The 21,097-nt window shown below is 46.4% G+C and overlaps 3 protein-coding genes across 4 annotated transcripts in view; 1 reads left to right on the top strand and 2 right to left on the bottom strand.

The window, feature by feature from the left end:
• LOC142499805 (histone H2B-like) overlaps window positions 1–3,844 on the top strand; it is a 24,353-nt gene extending 20,509 nt beyond the window's left edge. Inside the window, exons 2-3 of the mRNA XM_075609683.1 lie at window positions 2,402–2,613; window positions 3,327–3,844. Of these exons, the coding sequence (XP_075465798.1) occupies window positions 2,402–2,613; window positions 3,327–3,336 (222 nt within the window). The 3' untranslated portion in view covers window positions 3,337–3,844. The remainder of the gene's footprint in view (window positions 1–2,401; window positions 2,614–3,326) is intronic.
• On the bottom strand, window positions 3,292–19,748 carry CATIP (ciliogenesis associated TTC17 interacting protein). Of its 2 annotated transcripts, none has more exons than XM_075609681.1 (10): window positions 19,639–19,748; window positions 13,143–13,246; window positions 11,096–11,296; window positions 10,752–10,807; window positions 10,170–10,256; window positions 7,718–7,885; window positions 6,606–6,727; window positions 5,000–5,076; window positions 4,280–4,368; window positions 3,292–3,559 (listed from the first exon to the last, which is right to left on the bottom strand). In XM_075609681.1, the coding sequence occupies exons 2-10, from the start codon at window positions 13,234–13,236 to the stop codon at window positions 3,317–3,319; spliced, it is 1,137 nt and encodes a 378-aa protein (XP_075465796.1). In that variant the 5' UTR covers window positions 13,237–13,246; window positions 19,639–19,748; the 3' UTR covers window positions 3,292–3,316. The 2 variants fall into 2 exon arrangements, with proteins under 2 accessions (XP_075465796.1, XP_075465795.1); XM_075609680.1 differs by lacking the exon at window positions 19,639–19,748 and adding an exon at window positions 14,861–15,016.
• LOC142499804 (putative thioesterase PNKD) overlaps window positions 16,512–21,097 on the bottom strand; it is a 51,242-nt gene continuing 46,656 nt past the window's right edge. The window contains exon 9 of the mRNA XM_075609682.1: window positions 16,512–20,503. Within this exon, the coding sequence (XP_075465797.1) occupies window positions 20,330–20,503 (174 nt within the window). The 3' untranslated portion in view covers window positions 16,512–20,329. The remainder of the gene's footprint in view (window positions 20,504–21,097) is intronic.

Raw genomic sequence — 21,097 nt, forward strand, 5'->3', positions numbered from 1 at the left:
GTGGGTGGGTGAGTTAGTGACTGGGTGGGTGAGTTAGAGACTGGGTGGGTGAGTTAGTGACTGGGTGGGTGAGTTAGTGACTGGGTGGGTGTGTTAGTGACTGGGTGGGTGAGTTAGTGACTGGGTGAGTTAGTGACTGGGTGAATGAGTGAATTAGTGACTGGGTGGGTGAGTTAGTGACTGGATGGGTGGGTGAGTTAGTGGTTGAGTGAGTTAGTGGGTGGGTGAGTTAGTGACTGGGTTGGTGACTGGTTGGGTGAGTAGTGAGTGGGTGGGTGAGTTAGTGACTGGGTGGTTGGTTGAGTGCGTTAGTGACTGGGTGAGTGAGTGCGTTAGTGACTGGGTGGTAGAGTTTGTGACTGGGTGGTAGAGTTTGTGACTGGGTGGTAAGAGTGAGTGACTGGGTGGGTGAGTGACTGGGTGACATTTCCCCCTCTCCCCCCCCCCCCCCCATACTGGCGGCGGCGGCATGAAGCTAGAGGGCTAGAGGGGGCATAATTTTAACGGCCAGTGCCCGGCGTGAAAGTGGTGGTGAGTGCACCGTGGCGAGCGAGCCCAACCAGCATAAGGGGGGTTTTCCCCCCGAGAAAATTTTGAAAAAAAAGTGGGCAAATGGTGCATTTTCAAGCAAATTTGAGAAAGCTTGAAGGTTAATAAAGCAATATTAAATATTAAAAAAACACCATTGCATGCAGTTGCACCACATTATTCATAACACACTCTCCCCCCCCTCTGCATCTCACATCTCTCTCCCCCCCTCTGCATCTCCCATCTCTCTCCTCCCCCTCTGCATCTCCCATCTCTCCCCCCCTGCATGTGTGTTGTGTGTGTGTTTTTATGCGTGTGTTTGCGTGTGTATGCGTGTGTATAATGTATTTTTAAATAAAATAAAAAACCATTGCAAATAAAAAATATTTTTATTTATTATATTTGACACATACACATATACACATACAAACACTCTCCCCCCCCTCTGCATCTCCCATCTCTCTCCCCCCTCTGCATCTCCCATCTCTCCCCCCCTGCATCTCACATCTCTCCCCCCCCCCCTCTGCATCTCCCATCTCTCTCCCCCCGTCATCTCCCCCCCCCTGCATCTCACATCTCTCTCCCCCCTGTCATCTCCCATCTCTCCCCCCTGCATCTCACATCTCTCCCCCCCGTCATCTCACATCTCTCCCCCCCCTGCATCTCACATCTCTCCCCCCCCCTCTGCATCTCCCATCTCTCCCCCCCTCTGCATCTCCCATCTCTCCCCCCCCTCTGCATCTCCCATCTCTCCCCCCCCCTCTGCATCTCCCATCTCTCCCCCCCCCTCTGCATCTCCCATCTCTCCCCCCCCTGCATCTCCCATCTCTCCCCCCCCTGCATCTCCCATCTCTCCCCCCCCTCTGCATCTCCCATCTCTCCCCCCCCGTCATCTCCCATCTCTCCCCCCCTGCATCTCACATCTCTTCCCCCCCTGCATCTCCCCATCTCTCCCCCCCCCCCCTGCATCTCCCATCTCTCCCCCCCTGCATCTCCCCATCTCTCCCCCCCCTGCATCTCCCATCTCTCCCCCCCCCTCTGCATCTCCCATCTCTCCCCCCCCTGCATCTCCCATCTCTCCCCCCCTGCATCTCCCATCTCTCCCCCCCATGCATCTCCCATCTCACCCCCCCCCTGCATCTCCCATCTCTCAATCTCCCTCGCCCCCCCCCCAAGCTTCTTTGCCAAATTGCCCCCCCAATCTCAGTCTCTCCCCCGCATCTCCATGCCATCTCTCCCTGGTCCCACGTGTCCCACTCCCTACCTTATGCGATAATGCGGCCACACTGCCGTCTGCCGGGGTGCAGGAGGGAGCAGGGCCAGAGGGAGAGTCTGGGTGCCGGTCCGGATGGGGAGTTACAGCGGTCAGCGCGGGAGAGCACGTGGCGGCCCCCACCCCTGCGTGACTGCTGCAGCTAGCCCCGCCTCCCATCCAATCCCGGGCCGCGGCTCAGCTGCCTCTTCCTCCCTCAGCATATTTTATTAAATTAATGCTGCGACTGCGAGGATCCAGGGGGGGGCAAGCGCCCCCCCTTGCCCCCCTCTGCGGGACGCCCATGCTTACAGCATGATTAGGCAGTATAGGGAGATAATAATATGTGTTAAACTATAGGAACCGGGGCGTCTCTGCCCTGCAGAGTTTAGTTGCATAAGACTTGCAGAAAACAATGGGAGCAAGTGAGTGCATCAGAAGTGTGAGGAGTAGTCTAGTGCTTTGCCAATGGGGTGACTTTTCAGGTGTGACTTGCAGATGGTGAGGGATGTTTTGGATGTTCTGCTGAGCGCCCCATTGGCATACTTGAAAACGAGATGTACCTCTCAATGTATTTCGCGGTAAAACATTTTCTAACAAAAAAATAACTGTCTCTGTTAGGTACACCCAGATATGTGCCGGTGCCGGTGGGCTGCGGACCCTGGGAATAGAGACCTAGTCGGCAGTGACTGTTTTAGTCTCGTTGCTGCAGAAGCTGCCAGACTCTCTCTGTATAACACGAGAAACGCCATAACCAGCCGGGAGGTCCAGACTGCCCTGAAACTGCTGTACACAGGGGGGCGTGCGGTTCCTACAGTGGGGGCGTCCAACCCGTAAGTGGGACACTTTCTGCGTGTCACAAGGTCAGGTGGATGGAGAAGGTTTTTCCTTCAATGAGAATTCGGCAGTCTTCAGATTTTGGCTCTAACTACAGCTGCTCACATCCCCATACAGACTGGAGCCTAAACAGACAGCACGTGTCGCTGTGTCAGCAGCATTTCTGCTGTTCATTACAATGAAACACTTCTATCTGAAATGGTTTCTAAACTGCAGGAGAGACTGATTGTTTGAGAAGCTGCACAATGGATAAGTGTTTTGGAAGACGGTGCTTTAGGGAATTGTAACAATGCAGAGGCTCTCTTTTTTTTTTTTTTTTTTTTTTTTTTTTACACAACGTCCCTTTATAAATTGATGCTTAAATTGCTTTTTATGTGTTTAAATAAAATTTTTTTTTATTATCTCTACTGGTTAGTATCTCAGAAACATGTGGGGTTCAACCCTGGGGACCCCTTAGCTCCCATTTTGCATTCTAGTGGAGCGTTCAATCAATGAGCTCCTTGGGATGGGGGTGGGGGGTGGGGGGGCTGCTTAGGAGAGAGGAGGAGAGAATGCTCATAGTATAACTGCTCAACCTGTAATGCTGCTTTGAAGAGTCCTGCAATACTCGCTCATATCTACTTCTTTAACCCCCCCCCCACCCCCCTTTCCCAAAAGACAGATCAGGATGCGAATGAAGTCTGAAGACTTATTTTTTTATTACTTAAAGATGTTGCTGAATGGGCTGGAGCGACTGGAAGACCTGAATGGGCTGGAGCGACTGGAAGACCTGAAGGAGTCTCCTTGCTCCTGAGTCGTTGAGAATGGGGCAAAATATTCAGCTGCAAATGTGAGGGTGTCTTCAGGCTCCCGTAAGAGTAAAAACTGCATGAAATCACCCATGAGTATTTTCATTTCGGGGTGGTGGCGGATGTATGTTTCGTGTCCTGCTATGAGCTCCTCCTGGAAAAGAAACACGGGCTCAGTGCAGAGAATGTTACAAAGTGCTTGGGGCTCGGATGGCCAACTCCAGTCCTCAAATGCCACCCACAGGTCAGGTATTCAGGATATCCCTGCTTCAGCACAGGTGGCTGTCTGAGCCACCTGTGCTGAAGCAGGGATATCCTGACCTGTTGAGGGGGCTTGAAGACTGGACTTGCCCACCCCTGCCTTAGGGATCTTTCTATCGTTGTTGTATAAGTTCAAGTTATGTATGTAACCATTCAAAGCAAATAAATACTATGCATACCAACAGACTTGCATCTAAAATGGTCACTTCCTTTAAGCACAACTGCTGGCTAAGAATTTACATCTCACTATTTATGCTGAATGAGAATTCCCTTTGTTTCACATTGCTGTTACCTATCTGTAGCTGAGGGTAGTTTTAGGGGTTCCACAGCTGAAAAGGAGGCTTTAGATATCGCCCTAATTTACACATACAATTTTCATTAAAACCCTAACATGCTCCTAGTTGCATGTAGCGTTTCATGGCTGAGCCCACTATGTAGCTGTTCTAAATCTTTAAACCTTTATTTACTGTACACACATCTAACAAGTTTCCTAAACACTTGTGTGTGTTTTTTTTTTGTTCTCATCTGCTCCATAGTTTCTGATCATTGGGTTAAAAACCACGTTTATTTTCTGGTGCTGCTGTGTAGATCTGTGTATAACAAAAAAAAAGACCTTTCTGTCCAGGAACTCTGAATATAACTCCGGGTCCTCTGACCAATCCAGGGGCTTCTTTTCAAACACAGGTTTGGGGTCTTCTTCATCTATAAAGAGCAAAAGAAAGCTTTAAGAACCTTTACAATTCACTGCTGCGATTGAATGTTTTCTTTTACAGAGGACTATGGGATACTGTTGAAATCAGGACTGTCCCAAGTTCCCATAGCTTTCCTCCTGAGTATCCCCACCTCTTTTAATCAAGCAGTAGATTGCTTTCTTTGCTATTAAATATAATCCAGTTCAATGAGATCATATAAGGGTGACAGGAAGAATTACTGCACATTAACCCAATATTTAATTTCCACTATAAACGTACATAACATTGCGGATTTGTGCTTGGAAACGTTAATACAATTATGGCTCGAAAAGATCAAGACTTCTTTCAAGCAAGCACACAACTGCAGATATAGATATCTATCTACACACACTGACATAAGCGTGCAATGCTATTTTAAATAAAGTAAAAATAATTGGGTATTTTAAATCATCAAAGTAGCTTCTACCACACGTACTCTACAACTCTGTAATGTATTTTTGACAACCTTGTAGTCTTAATACATTGCAAGTTAATACAGCGCTATTCTGGGACTGATTAATGGTTACCCAATCACCAAATTCTCTAACGAGTACAATGGAAGTGAATGCATTAGCTCACATACCCCTCAAAATCCACTTTACCTGGTTCAGACAAAACGGGCATTTGTACGCACTTCATGGTGACGGGTGATCCAATCTGGACTCGACTGGCCAAATGCCTGAGATACAGGATGGGTGGAAACCGTATGAGATAAGCGATTATGGAAAATTACTACCCGTGAAATAAAATAAACTTAATTAATCCACTTTAATAAAGACACATTTGCTATGTACAGTGTGGCCTTTCCTTACATTTATAACAATTGTGATCATTACTTCTTGTTGTACTGCATAAGCAGAAATGCCTATTGACAGTTCATAGCTACATTACTTTAAACTCATATTTTCAGCCTAAAAAAAAGAAGTGTGTGCTGAGCACGCACAGTAAGTGAAACTTCTTTGTCTTTTGTTACTGTTGTCACAGAAATTGTATTTGTGATGGTGATGTTTTTAAATAAAAACCGAATTTCAGTGCCAAAACACACAGAAGTTTGACTTAGAACGCGTGTTTTAGCTATTTGCACTTCTATATTTATAGTAACTGAATTCCGTGTGTGTGGTGTCTCCGTGTCCTGCTGCTGGTGCCTTCTGCGCAGATGCGACGAGCCTTCAGCCCCTCCTCTATCCTCCCCCAATGGGGGGTGGGGGGGTGTGGATGTTCAGCTTCCACTGTCCAGACCCTTGTGCGCATTCTGCCGGAGCAGCTAGTAAAGGCTACTGTGCATGCTCCAGAATAGGGGTAGTACCTATTAGGCTGGTACGCATGCGCGATGATTCTACCGAAGCAGCCCCCCCTCTCTCCTTCCCCCAGCGGAGGTGCGGGGACACGGTGGACGGATCTCCCGGCCGAAGAGGAGGAGATTTCAGGGGAGCCGGGGTGTTGGTGGCGCACTCGTTGTGGTGGTGGGGGGTGGGGGGTGGGGTCTTGGCGGCGTACTCATTGTGTGTGTGGGGGGTGTTCAGCATCCACCAGATCGTGTGTGGTGTCTGTGTGTCTTCTCTCCCCTCTCCCCCTCCCCCCCATGGATCCGGTGCTGCCGTCCTCCTCTCCAGTGACTGCAGTGGTTGGAAGCTGGCGACTCTGATGGCCTCTTCTGCCAGCCGTGACGCCACTTCCGCCATTTACTGCCAGGGAATTTGTGCCATGTGGTAGGTGTGTTCAAAAATTTAAGGGAACGATAATCAGCACAGGTGGCTCAATCAGTGGCTCCGTCAAAGACTGAGCCACCTGTGCTGAAGCAGGGATATCCTGAAAACTTGACCAGTTGGTGGCCCTTGAGGACTGGAGTTGCCCACTCTGAACTAGTCACAATACCATGTCTGTCATTGTAGGACTGGAGCTGGCCACCCCTGTAACTCTCCTCTGCTCAGGGGGGCATTATTAGATACACTTGATAGTAGGTGAGAAAGTCACACGTGGCATCACACGTGGCATCACACATGGCAGCAGACTGCCAACGTATTATGGTTGATGAGAAAAATGCCGGAACTGGGATTTTAAGAACACAGAAAAACAACCAGTGACCGAACAATAAAACTACATCAATATATGTATATAAATAATACACCTTGCTATTGCTCAGATTATTATAAAATATTATAAAATAAACGAAGAGTCTTAAATAAAAATACTCTGTTATAACGTTACCCGTCTGTCAGGAAGTAGCAGTGCCACGTGGTGGGAATATCTTCAGACTGGACAGTCCTTTCTATGCCATAAACCTCCACAGTCTCTTTTCCAATCATCTGAGAACGTGATCCCAGCTCACTCTGTGGTATACAGAATATTGTTACGACAGAATTAGTTTAGGGAAAAGGTGTTAAGGAAACAGCAACTGATTTGTACTCTGATCTAACTTGGGAAAAAAAACATGTTTTAATGACTTTCTTGATTTAATTACAGCCCAATGCTCCGTGACGGACAGTAATTGTTGCTGGATACTAGGCATCCAGTTATACAGTTGATATTGTGCTGTGATAACTACAAAAGTGAACGGTTCACTACATACAGTATCTTTCATCTGCACATGATTTCCATGGAACCTTTGTTGTGTCCTCCCCTGGGTGAGGCCTTCTGCCTATGAATGAAGCGTGAGAGGCCTGCATGCTGCTTTTGGTAAGGCTGGCTGCTGTCACCTTGTATTCTGTGACGGGTACAGTGCGAGGTGTTGGGAGAAGTGGAGGTTGTGAAAACATTGAGAATTTTAGTAACCAAATTAGAATGGTAACATTTGTAATTCTTGTTTAATTGCATTAAGTTGTATGCAGTATGCAGTCACTGATGTCTTGCCCAGAGCACTGCTGCACAATAGGCATTTAATGTATAAAAGTGTATTGACTGAGAACTCACGCTGCAAAAAATACTGCCACGGGTGCTGACTTTGGTGGGGGGGTAGATCCCTGCTATACACGCGGAATAAGGAAGCACTCGCTTTCTTGTGTTTTCACAAGACGACCACGTGAGCGCTCTCTTACTTTATTTTGCATGTAATGTATGTACATACATTTTTATTCACATAGTACAAACAATGTCTTTTCATAATGAGGTATTTTACAATAAGTGCAGCAAATATAAAATAGTGACTAAGCAATAATACTCTTTACACTGTCACGTCTAGAAACCTCTGCAACACAACGCCACCTCTGCAGAGAGGTTTAAATGCCAAAATGCTTTTAATGGCAATGATTATTTAGGAATTGTGTCCACATTAGACAGGCAAAATATCCCACTCTCAATAGTTCCGAGTGGAAACAACTCACGTAGGTTGTAGAACACAAGTTTCTCTCAGCATCGAAAGTCAGGAAGCTCATGTTTGGCGGAACGCTTCTCCTTCTGGCCAGAAGGCGCATAATCAGCAGGTTGGCGGCTTCCGAAATAAACCCTGTTAGCGTGCTTAAGTCATGAGAAGTGGTTTCCTGCTGCACTTTCTGGGGGAGAAAGTGGGAAGCGAATTAACCAATGAATGCAATTAAAATAACATGCAGCAGATATTCCTCATTTAACCTCTTCTTTGTTTCAGGCGACTGCTTTAAAGTCCCATTCAGACCAGCAGGTGGTGACAGGTAAGGATGCTACGTGCACAGCTGGTTGTTTGGGGGGGGGGGGGGGGGAGGAGGGGCCCATGTTAGGAAACATTTGCAATATGTTCCTCTTGTGGCTTCAGAACCTGCCCCACAGGTTGCACCATGAAGTGATGGCGCACAGCCTGGCAAAGCTAATGTACTGCTGGTTAGCTAGGGGATGCTGAAAACACAGCAGAGGATGAGCAGGTAAGTGATGGAATATCTGGAGCAGGGAGCAATAAGGAGAGTCAGACACGCAAAGTTCATTTTTCCTGTCTTACCTTCAAATACTTCCGGGCAAGCTACCCGGCTATCTGAACAAGCTCCTCACCCCTACCTCCCGCAGCACTTATCACCTGAGATCTGACTCCAAAAGACTGTTCACGGTCTCAAGATTCAATAAGGAATCGTCCTGTTACCGTGCACCTCACATCTGGAACAATCTACCCGAGACTCTGAAAGCCGCCACCAAAGTATTTCAGGACAATAGTCATCTCACATTTTAACCTTACCTTTAACTGTTACATACACATACGCCTATAACATATTTTCTCTAACGGTCCATGAAATGTTTTAAATATAATGTAGGACCTCAGATCATTTGTTGTAAACATGTATCTGTCATCATAACTCTGTGCTCAGGACATACTTGAAAACAAGGTGTAACAATGTATTACTTCCTAGTAAAACATTTTTATAAATAAATAAAACCATTGGATGTTTTTTTTTCTTCTTATACATAAAGCAAAATATTATAGTTTCAGCCAAAGGTATCATGTCGGCGAATTTCATAATGCAGGGGGGCGCAAACTTTTTCCCCTGCGCCCCCCTGTCGGCTGTCACCTCACCCCTGCACCCCCCTTACCCCCACTTACCTCGGCTCCGGCGTCATGACGTCACGTTTTATTTGACGCCGGGTGGAGCCAAGGTACGTAAAGGTGTACAGAGGCCCTGCAGCTCCCCCGGCACGTCATTTAAGTGCCTTTGGGAAGCGCCCGGGGCCTCTGTAAACCGCGCGCCCCCCGCATGCAGTCTTATGCGCCCCCCGGTTTGCGCACCGCTGTATTATGTATCTTTATTTTATTGGAAGCACTATCACTTTGATCCTTAATACTTATTTTACTTTTTCTTTTTCGCTTTTTGGAATCCAAATCATTCAACATACAAAAGGGTGATCGGGTGTTCACAATAAAATAAAAAAAGGTAAATAAATACATTTACACGACTTATAAAGAAGATGGAAAAAGAGCAGTACGGAGTTGGGAAAAAATGAGGATTAATATTAATACTGGTCAAAGAAGGGGGGGAGGGGGTCGCCGTGTTGGTCCTTTCTTCCATGCAGTAACAAAGGATGGAGAGGGAGTATTTATTTATAAAATGTGTTACCAGGAAGTAATACATTGAGAGTTACTTCTCGTTTTCAAGTATGTCCTGTCAGTAGCTGATATGGTAGAAGCTTTCGAACCTCTCAGGGTCCTTAACAGGTTTGAAAGCTTGTAACATATCAACTACTTGTTGGTCCAATACAAGGTATCATACCCCCTACTCCATGGACACCTGGTGAATAGCAGTTGATGCCGTGCCTTTGTTGGCAGAGCACAATGGGTGTGATGGTGGATACTTGTATAATTGTTGGTTACAAGTGATGCAAGGAGCTTTACTGTAACAGGGAGAACAAAGGCAGCTCAATTAAATCAACGGCTCTAAAAGCTTGTAATCTAATTTGATATAAAGTACCAAGGAAGATCTGGACTTTTTTTTTGCTTAGTTGAGTCATATGCAAGCCCACCAGTATTGCTCAATGATAGCAGAAAGCAAGTAACAACTATGTCAGGGGCGGCCAACTCCAGTCCTCAAGGGCCACCAACAGGTCAGGTTTTCAGGATATCCCTGCTTCAGCACGTGTGGCTCAGTCTTTGACTGAGCCACATGTGCTGAAGCAGGGATATCCTGAAAACCTGACCAGCTGGTGGCCCTTGAGGACTGGAGTTGGCCGCCCCTGCTCTGTTAATAGTTTTAGTAAACATATGTGTATTCTGTACGTTTGTGCAATATTTCATGCTAATAGATTGAGAGTTTCTGGACAAAATGACGATAATCACGAGCTGCTCAGTATTTGGTGAAAGATGAATACAACAGACCAGCTCACCTCTCCTTCTGTAATGACTTTGTCAATAACCAGCCTATCACCTTGTTTCAACATGTGAGTCTTCTTGTCCAGAGAGTGTCCTTTCATCTGTAATAGATGACAAGCAGGGGGTGAGAACAGATCGCCAGATCGACTAAGTAATGATAAGTGATCTGGAAGCTCGATAGAGGAGATATACAGCAAGAAGAAGGAATGAACACATCATTCTCAATACAGAAAGGAGTCATTATTAGCAGCGCCCAGGAGAAATCTAGTTACCTATTGATAGGTCTCTGGAAGTTCGACCTACATATCACTTAGATTGTAAGCTCTTCGGAACACGGACTCGATTTTCCTAGTGGTTACTTTGACGTTTGAAGCACTTAATTTAATGATGCATTACATCCCATATTATTTTGTTGTGTATATTACTGCAGGGAAGCAATATGTACACGGATAGCACACTACAAATAAAGATACAGTATACATAAATAGCCTCCATCTCTACGTACACATCCCAGGATTTAAATGGGGCTGCATGCATTCTTGTGATCACTGGTTTAAAGAAAATCCCACCCCATGGCACATAAGCCTTGACTGTACCTTTAAATACTCATAGTGATGCTGCTCCAGTGTTTCCAGTTTTTGGGAGATGTAAGCTGCAAAATATAAAAACAAAGGGGCTGAATATGAACCGCTTCACTGCTAGAGGTGCAGGAGATAGCAGGAATATCATGTAATACAGGAGGTGGACAAGGTAATGCACGGACTCGTTAGATGCTGGAGATCAGTTCTAGGTCGGTCCGAGTTTAAAAGGACTCTTACCTCCTTGGTGCTTCAGAAAGCAACAAGACGACAAGCAGTTCAGCACAATTTGTTCTACTATACGCTGTGGTAAATAGCATGTATTGGCAGTTCTATAAAGGAAATAAAAATAAAATCCTAACCGAAGACGGAGGTTCCACAGGGGGTGTCATCGATGGTGCCCTGGCTGGTAGCGTGAACAAGGAAGCATTTGTCTTGCGCAAAGCCTTCTATTTCGTAGTGACCAGGTTGGACGCTGACCGTGAATGACCCCAACTCCTTTCCAGAATCCGAGATGGTCAGCAAGGACTCGGTGAACATGCAGAGTTGAAGCTCTTCCAGTCCTGTTGGGACACAATCCACCTCATACTTTATATCCCTTCCGGCATAAAAATATACTTCTGTAGCCTGAGTTTAGCAGAACAATGACTTGATAAGCATGCCACTCCTGACATAAATATTTAACCAAGTAAGGATCATTGCAAGGTAGAATCTGCATTCAGTGTAAGTCACAATGTACGGCCTATATGGGGTGGAAAGGCAGAGTCGGTGTTTCTCAACTGGCTGCTGGCTAAATATATAGAAATCACTGTGGAAATAAACCTGTGAATTACTTATACTGCAACAAGATGGGTAAAGATTAGCTGAATTTGTGACCAAATAATGGCAATTCACAGCGCTTCCTCTGGTTTATATTACAAAACACACTGCCTGCTCAAGTACTGTTGTATTAATCAAACAAAGTGACTAACTCCACTGAACAACTTGCTCAAGATCGGCTCTGCCTACTCTACATCAGGGGTGGCCAACTGTGAGCCACCTGTGCTGAAGCAGGGATAGCTCTTGAGGACTGGAGTTGCCCACCCCTGTTCTACATTAATTATTCATCTGAAAAACAATATCAGTTTACTAAAGCTTTGTGCTTCTTCCTTTCTATGCTGGATACCAGAGAGCTCAATAAATGCATATATCCCCCCCCCCCCCAAATACATAACATGTCCCTTCCACGTAAGCAGAAAAAGAAGGATATTCAGCGCTCGTGCTGTAGCTGTTAAATGTGGAAAATCCCTTTGCTGCACGTGCATGGAGCGTCTCCCCAAAGGCTCACACTTCAAGGTGGTCTCCCCTATAAAAGGGGGGAGGGCACCCTGAAAAACACGGCAAGAAAAATGCACAAATGCGCACCAGGGATTAGATAATGGTAATTTATTTAAAATACACAAACACTGAGGGGATCCAACCCCACCTCAGCTAAGAATGTTATACAGCTCAGACACAGTGACCATATAATACGACCTCTGAAATATCTAAACCCTAAACAGTACAACATAAAGGACACAATAGAAATGAATATAATCAGTAAAACAAAAATAGAAATCCATCTAACGATTCAAAGTGAAACCGCCATAGATTATCAAACAACTGGCAAGGGGAGAGGGACACATACACTGAGGCAGAAATGCGTAGAGGTCACGACAGGTCATCCTGCGCGTGTTTCCTGACAAGCTGAGACGGAGCCTGCGAGAGGCACAAGCGGTGTGTTCCAGCTTCACGGTGCCGTGATCCGGATCTCTGTACGGACACCGTGAACCCGCATTTCTCCCTCAGTGTATGTGTCCCTCTCCCCTTGCCAGTTGTTTGATAATCTATGGCGGTTTCACTTTGAATCGTTAGATGGATTTCTATTTTTGTTTTACTGATTATATTAATTTCTATTGTGTCCTTTATGTTGTACTGTTTAGGGTTTAGATATTTCAGAGGTCGTATTATATGGTCACTGTGTCTGAGCTGTATAACATTCTTAGCTGAGGTGGGGTTGGATCCCCTCAGTGTTTCTGTATTTTAAATAAATTACCATTATCTAATCCCTGGTTCGCATTTGTGCATTTTTCTTACCTTGTCCCTTCCATGTGTTCAGTTTGCCCTTTGTAGGACTGCCTCTTTAAAACATTGCTTTAATAGATATTTTACATCTCTTTTTTTTACCATTACAAAAGTATCCAATATTATTCTGAGACTGGTGTAATACAAGTAAAATAGACCCTTGTCACCTGTGTTAGCTGTAGGTACAGCAAGTCATTTCCATTTGAATTATCCCTAACCCCCTCATCTATTCACCTGCAGGGATCAGGACTGACGGGTCACTGCACATCAATGATGAACACCAAAGAAGGAAATAGAGGAACTTACCCACATGGGATATAAAATCTAGTGCCTCGGGGCTGGCACTCAGGACCTTGGGCGGCTCGGGCGGCTCCAAAGCGGTCAGGGTCTCTGTGTCCATTTCTTATGACCTGAAAAGAGAATGTCATTTGTCAGATCCTGTAACTACATGTATTCGGAGCTACATCCTAGCTCAGGAGGGGGGCTCAACTCCAGCCCTCAAGATCCCCCCAACAGGGCAGGTTTTAAGGATATCCCTGCTTCAACACAGGTGGCTCAATCAGTCGAAGGCTGAGCCGCTGATTAAGCCACCTGTGCTGAAGCTGGGATATCCTTAAAGAGAGCAAAAAATATATTTTTTGCTCTTGTTTGGAATTGAATCAGCGGCTGGACACGCCCACAAGAATCCAGTGAGCTCTAGGAGTGGGTAAGACTCTTGAAAGATTTTTCATCTTATGGATCGTCATCATTACTACATAATTTGGTGAGTTGTGGAGTTTATTACACAGTTATCACCAATAAGGTGCAGCGAAGTGAGTACAACATCATTTTTTTCTGTTGCCTTCGGGAGGTTTATGTCTCATTGAATTGGTTCACTCACCTAGTAGTATACCCACTCCATAGTTGAGTCACATCTGTGTTTATCATTCATGAATAGAAGATTATATTCCAGGACTATTGGAGCACCCATTACCCTTGTATATTGAATGGGATATCCTTAAAACCTGATCTGTTGAGGGGTCTTGAGGACTGGAGTTGAGCACCACTGTCCTAGATGGAGGTAAAAACACTGTAGAGGAGATGTCACCCCAACCTTTGCCTTGCGATAAAAGGACGAGGGCACAATGTGTTCCCTGGGTTCAATGTGGGGATGGTCGATGATGTGGTTTACTAAAGACTTGCATTGGTTTCAGGTTATGCACTGAACATGGTGACTGGTCAATGCCGTATAATTGCAGAGTCGTCTTATATAGAACCTAATGAAATCCATTGTGACTGCAGCTGACAGTATGTTTTTCTCAGCACTGAACAAATCAATTACCGCATGGGCCAATGTGATATGAAAGAGCTATCGTGTGTCAGTAATGTACAGCGAGTTTTACTGTCAAAGTCATTCTCTCTTAAAGTTACATTTCAATAGTCCCAGATTGTCATCGTCTCCCTCTTTGAAGATGGTATTTTTCTTTTTAAATGGCATTTTATTTCTGGTTCATAATCCTGAAATGTCCCTGTGTGTGATCTGCTCTAGGGCACAGTTTGGGAGACCTGCCTTGCCTGCACCCTGCACCTGTCACAGGTGCACACACACTCTGGATCTGCATGGTTAATGTCACTATTTGGGTTATACACAGAGGTCACTCTATGGCACTAAAAGGGGTCATGCCCTTGTTTTCCCCTAAAGTGATCTCCAATTTATTGCTTTACTAGGAGAGAGGTGGGGAAGGAGGAGGGAGAGAATGGACACACACACACACACACACACACACACACACACACGCACACACACACGTGTGTATACATGTATGTATTTATCTGTATATGTATGTGTGTATATATGTATATATCTGTGTATGTATATGTGTCTATATATGTATATTTGTATGTGTATATATCTGTGTATGTATGTGTGTCTATATATGTATATATCTGTGTATGTATGTGTGTCTATATATCTGTATGTGTATATATGACACCGTAGATCCCCCTAATATACACTATGTCCATGCAGCACATGTGACTCCCACCTCAGTACAGTATGCCCAGACCTCGGCCCTCACTCTGCGCACAGACCGGCAGCAGGCACGCGCACTGAGTATCACCGAGCCTCCGGTCCCAGCACCGGCCGCTGCATAGCAACCGAGAGGACAGCAAGCGTATCCATAGCAACTATGAGGACAGGAAGCGTATCCATAGCAACGGCGGAGGGGGCGGGGGGTGCGCAATAGAGCGTCGCTATGACAAGGCGGAGCGAGTGATGGACTGCGCCGCCTGGTGGCGGGTGCCCTGTACTGCACACTGCACCCCTTCCTTCCACATGATCATGGACACTGGGCAAGATCCCCCATCACTGTGGGTGCCCTGCAGGCCCTCTATCACTGTGGGTGCCCTGCAGGCCCTCTATCATTGTGGGTGCCCTGCAGGCCCTCTATCACTGTGGGTGCCCTGCAGGTCCTCTATCATTGTGGGTGCCCTGCAGGCCCTCTATCACTGTGGGTGCCCTGCAGGCCCTCTATCACTGTGGGTGCCCTGCAGGTCCTCTATCATTGTGGGTGCCCTGCAGGCCCTCTATCACTGTGGGTGCCCTGCAGGCCCTCTATCACTGTGGGTGCCCTGCAGGCCCTCTATCATTGTGGGTGCAATGCAGGCCCTCTATCACTGTGGGTGCCCTGCAGGCCCTCTATCACTGTGGGTGCCCTGCAGGCCCTCTATCATTGTGGGTGCAATGCAGGCCCTCTATCATTGTGGGTGCCCTGCAGGCCCTCTATCATTGTGGGTGCCCTGCAGGCCCTCTATCACTGTGGGTGCCCTGCAGGCCCTCTATCATTGTGGGTGCCCTGCAGGCCCTCTATCATTGTGGGTGCCCTGCAGGTCCTCTATCATTGTGGGTGCCCTGCAGGCCCTCTATCACTGTGGGTGCCCTGCAGGTCCTCTATCACTGTGGGTGCCCTGCAGGCCCTCTATCACTGTGGGTGCCCTGCAGGCCCTCTATCATTGTGGGTGCCCTGCAGGCCCTCTATCACTGTGGGTGCCCTGCAGGCCCTCTATCACTGTGGGTGCAATGCAGGCCCTCTATCATTGTGGGTGCCCTGCAGGCCCTCTATCACTGTGGGTGCCCTGCAGGCCCTCTATCACTGTGGGTGCCCTGCAGGCCCTCTATCATTGTGGGTGCAATGCAGGCCCTCTATCATTGTGGGTGCCCTGCAGGCCCTCTATCATTGTGGGTGCCCTGCAGGCCCTCTATCATTGTGGGTGCCCTGCAGGTCCTCTATCATTGTGGGTGCCCTGCAGGCCCTCTATCACTGTGGAGCTTCCAATCAAGTGATTATCTGGTAGGTCTCCATAATGCATGTCACGCATAGGACCCCTAGTATTTCTAACATGTATTTCTATTCTTATTTATACATAAAACAGAATTAGTGAGGACTTCCCCGTGACATCACTGCTGCAGCGAGGTGGAGGCCCCGGGCCTCAGCCACCTGGGAGGCCGGCAGCGCAGAGGGAGGAATGGGCGCAATAGGGAGCACACCCAGGGTTATTAGGGAGCACACCCAGGGTTATTAGGTACCAGTCTCAGTAAAGAAATTGCTACAGGTGGAGGGTGTATCAACGTGATGCTGAGCAGGTGCGCGCGCATGAAAGTCATTCACAAACACGTTATTCCAACCACACAGAGAATGAGCCTTTAATAAAAGGTCTTTATTTGTTCACCTTTAAAAACACACACAGAATCAAGTCCAACAGGTTGACTAACGCACAACTGGTCAGGATAAGGGATGAGACTCGGTCAGTGAACGTCACACAATCACACATCACAAAGCATGTTCAACTTTAATGACCCTTATAACCAGTTGCAGCTTCAGTATTGTGCCCACTTTGGTAATCAACGGTGGGCATTACTAAGCTAAATTGAAGGACGGACCTCTATATCTATCTATATACAAATGTCAGCTCATTGAGTTCTGCGCGTGTTAGGGATTGTTAGCATCGTGCGTCTGAGACTTCCAACATAATCCCGCTAACAGAAATCTGCACACTTCTATTCAAACGCCATTTGTGGCCTAGAACCCCCCAATCCCAACGTGATACCATTACAATGCCTCTCCCTGTTATAATATTCCTGTAGCTAAAACATCACATTTGTCTTCTCAGGTAAAGTGGAAAATACTGAAACGTGTATGTTAATTTTAGTAATCTACAGTAAACCCCACTATATTTAGGCCAGACACCACAAATTAGCCAACGTCACTTTGTATCCGTCGTGCTAAATGCTTCGCTTAGTGTTGCCAAATGTCTCACATTTACGACCGTCAGGAATGAATCCCAAGTTACCCAGGGCAGCAAAATGCCACATTTGGTGTTGGTCCTTTTTACAGCATTTGAGAATACATTTAAAAAAAATACGGACGGCAATATTTCTTGATAAAGCGATAGCGGCAAAAGAAAGTGCGCTAATTACTACTACCACTAGAGGTTGTTTCACGATTGACTTCATTAATAATCTCAAGCGTTCCTGTTTCCCAAACACTGCCCCGATGAATGTCCCATTGAGGAGCAAAACATTGGTTTTTTTTCTGAGATATCTATCTATTATATCCCTAGTACAAACTATTTTCCTACATTGTCATTATGTAGCTTCTCAGATGTATGTATACATGATACATTTCTTTCTAGACTATACCATTTTACATTTTTCTTAATAGCCAATTCTACATGACCCTGCATAATGCCTATTGTCTGGTGCAACACATGAGCCAGAGAAGTGTGGTCAAAAAGGGGGAAAATGAGATGAATCGCAATACTTTGCTTCAATCCCTCACTTCTTTTTTTGTTTCATTTAGGGAATAAGCCCTTATGGGTTTGATAACGCTGGTCTTCAGCAGCAACAACTAAAGCTCATTTTAGGTGCAAGCTTTTTTTTTTTGTGGCTGTGAGGTAGAGCCTTTTATCAAAACCACAAACTATAAAGATGTATTTTTGCAACCCAACAGATAAAATGCTGTGTTTCTTACAGGAATCACCTCATTCTGAGAACAAACCACCGTCTAGAAACAGTTGAGATGTAGATGTCATTTTTAGACTACTTTCACTTACAGGGATATTATATCTCTTTGCTGCCAGAGGGCATGCAGAGCAATGCATTTCAGGCGCACCTGGCAGGGAAGGTGTTAACAGCGAGTATGAGAGTGGTTTGCAATAAATGGCACCACAATGTGTAGTTAGGCACTGCACCAAGAACACCAACAGACGGCCCTGTAGTATTTGGTTATTTCCAATGACGAGAGCAGCGGACATGTATCAATAGAAATGTAATACTAGTGTTTTATTCAACAAACCTCTTCACTCCAGTCCCAACTGTCCACGCTCACGCACTGAGTGTCACTTGTCCTGCAGTCACTGAGTGTCACTTGTCCTGCAGTCCCTGAGTGTCACTTGTCCTGCAGTCAGTGTCTGATTTTTAGCATAGTCTCACAGATTACAGTTCAGTTTCACTCAAATAAATCCTTGCCCCTAAATCTCATTTTTGTTGTCGTTTTGGAAGCAAAAAAAAAGTTATCGATTTTGGTTGCTGGCAGTGGACCTCCGTGGGGTACCTGTGAGAGGTGATGCCAGAGCAACCCGGAGAAACCATGCTACGCATTCATTTCCCTCACACGTTTGCATTACAATTCCTAGTTGGGAAAAATGCTAAAAAAAACAAAGTTGCACATATCTCCAGTGTTAATTCTAAGTAAACCCTGCAAACACCCAGAGCCCCATCAATGGATTTGAATCCTGAAACTTTTCGTCTGGATTTGCAGTCAGGGTAGAGCTATCGCCGCACATTGCTTCGCACATTCTATAAACTAGCTTTGCTCAGGCTATAGCAGGTACATATACACCCCGACACCAGCAGCACCCAGGGAAGGGAGCGACTGTGTCTTTTGAACCACAACCCCCTTTTCACGTGTAGGACACTTCATGATATACAGCTAAACCATGGAGTGCCCAACTCCAGTCCTCGAGGGTCGCCAACAGGCCAGGTTTTCAGAATGGCTGAGCCACTAATTGAGCCAGCTGTGCTGAAGTAGGGATATCCTGAAAACCTGGCCTGTTGATGGCCCTTGGGGACTGGAGTTGGACACCCCTGACCTAAACCAAAGCACGTGTGAACATACCACCTGTAACACGTGTGTGCGGCCTCTTAACCTGCTCATCTCTGCGACATCATGGCACACTGCGCTGTCCATGGCAACGCGTCGTCATACGATGCCGCGTTGTCAGGGCGATGCATTGTTGCAATCAGAAGATGCAGAAGGAGAAGCCAGAGAGAAGGCAAGAGGCAGTTACAGGCGCCCCGCGCTCTGCCCCGGCAATCTGTTTCATTGTTGTGTGGAAGCGCGTACGGCCGCCAAGCGCAGTGCTAGGTGCGACTGCGCCGATGGAACCGCCGTCATGCCGGCCCCGAAAAGCACCAAAGCTGCTGTTCGCTTACAGCCTCGACTGCAATAAAGTGACAATTAAACCGCTTGTAAAGGAGCTTCACTACAGCTTTGGATTTTATACATATTGCATCTCTACACCGTTCCTTTCAGAGACTTTGCAAGTCACCTTCGCTCTAATGGTATTAATATACTGTATAGGAGCCCCCTATAGCACCGTCCACCAATCTGCCAGTATTCCTGTCTCTTGGGGCAGTGCACTTGTTCAGTACATCATTCATAGTCTTCTTCTGCAGTTGACAATATTTGAGACCCTTTAATTGACACCCAGTTATACTACTTTAGACCCAATAATAATAAAAAAAAAAAATATATGTAAACACCTTTTTCTACATCAGCAGTCAACCAAACATTCCAGTTGCGTCCACTGGTGGCACGTATTGCCACGTCTGATCCCTAGCAGTTCTATTTCACGTGTGCTGCTTCAGTTAAATCTGAACGTTGCTAGCGTTGGTGCAGAGGTGGTGAATTTTCTCCAATCCTGCCTCTCCATGCTTGCTTTAAGTCTTCACATTGCAACAGGAGAGATCAAATGCAGTCCCGTCTTTGTAACGCAGAGTATAAACTCATGGACACAGGATCTTCACCCACGAGGATGTCTGCAAGGCCATCTAGTTCCAGTTAACGATGGTCTGAAGCTTTCAACCATCCCTCCGGGATTATACATGTAAAAAATATCCCAATTTGTTCAACCTTCCCCCACGACTTCCATCTACATTTGTCCCTTCCAAACACTCAATGGGACAATCTAAAAGCAGTAACCAAAGAGAATATGAACTGTGAGGCAGTGCCAAGGGAGCACTATAAGAATGGGTGGTACGCTAGCCATAGGTTTATCTTCACCCCTTGTCTGGCTGAAAGAGGATGCAGAGGACATTGGGCTGTCCAATTAGAATCAGGGAGGGGGAATAAATTTGCTTAAAAAAGGTTTAGTTCCTAAGCAAATCAGTTCAGTCCTCTTGCTGGCCACCACAATATAGCACACGGTAATGTTCATCCCTGTAGCGGAAGGAACTATCTCCCTTTGAAGAGGTCCTTCCGCCTCCGCACCTCCTCCAGGACTGTGGCACGGAAGTGACTCCATTCCTCATCTGCCCCGCGCTGGAGACCCAAGGCCAGGTGAAGGTCGCGGCAGTGCGTGCGCAGGAACGGGTTATATTCCTTCTCTTCTCCCAGGGTGGACGGACACTACAGGCAAGAAAGCAAAAAAAAAAAAAGGTTACAGCTAGGGTGGCGTACTCCAGTCCTCGGGCGCTACCAACAGGTCAGGTGTTCAGGGTATCCCTGCTTCAGCACAGATGGCTCAAACAGTGACTGAGCCACCTACGCTGAAGCATGGATATCCACACCTGACCTGTTGGTAGCACCCGAGGACTGGAGTTGGCCACTCCTGGGTTACAGCATGACACTGACACACCCGCCCCGCGCCATTTAATTGTTCTTTGCAGGATTTCAACCATTTCTAAACCTAGCAAACATTGGAGCAAAAATTGTTCAAACTCGCGTCACAAAAGATTTAAAACGATACAATTCGGCTACAAAGCAGGAAAAAGCTTTTCTAAATAAAATCCTTATCCCTAATGTTTTATAAAATAAATAAAAGTTATACTGGTAATGTGGGGGTTGTACAAAAAGAACTAAATAAATACTCCACAACTCTTAGGGGGGGACAGGACAGGAGGGGGGGAGGGAGGGGGATTCACAAACCTCCAGTACGGGGAAGACCCGGCGATCCCAAGTAATTTGCCGGTGATTTGACTGGCAGTGAATACGGGATTGCCG

The sequence above is a fragment of the Ascaphus truei genome, chromosome 7 (genome assembly GCF_040206685.1).
Source record: "Ascaphus truei isolate aAscTru1 chromosome 7, aAscTru1.hap1, whole genome shotgun sequence".
NCBI classification, from domain to species: Eukaryota; Metazoa; Chordata; class Amphibia; order Anura; family Ascaphidae; genus Ascaphus; species Ascaphus truei.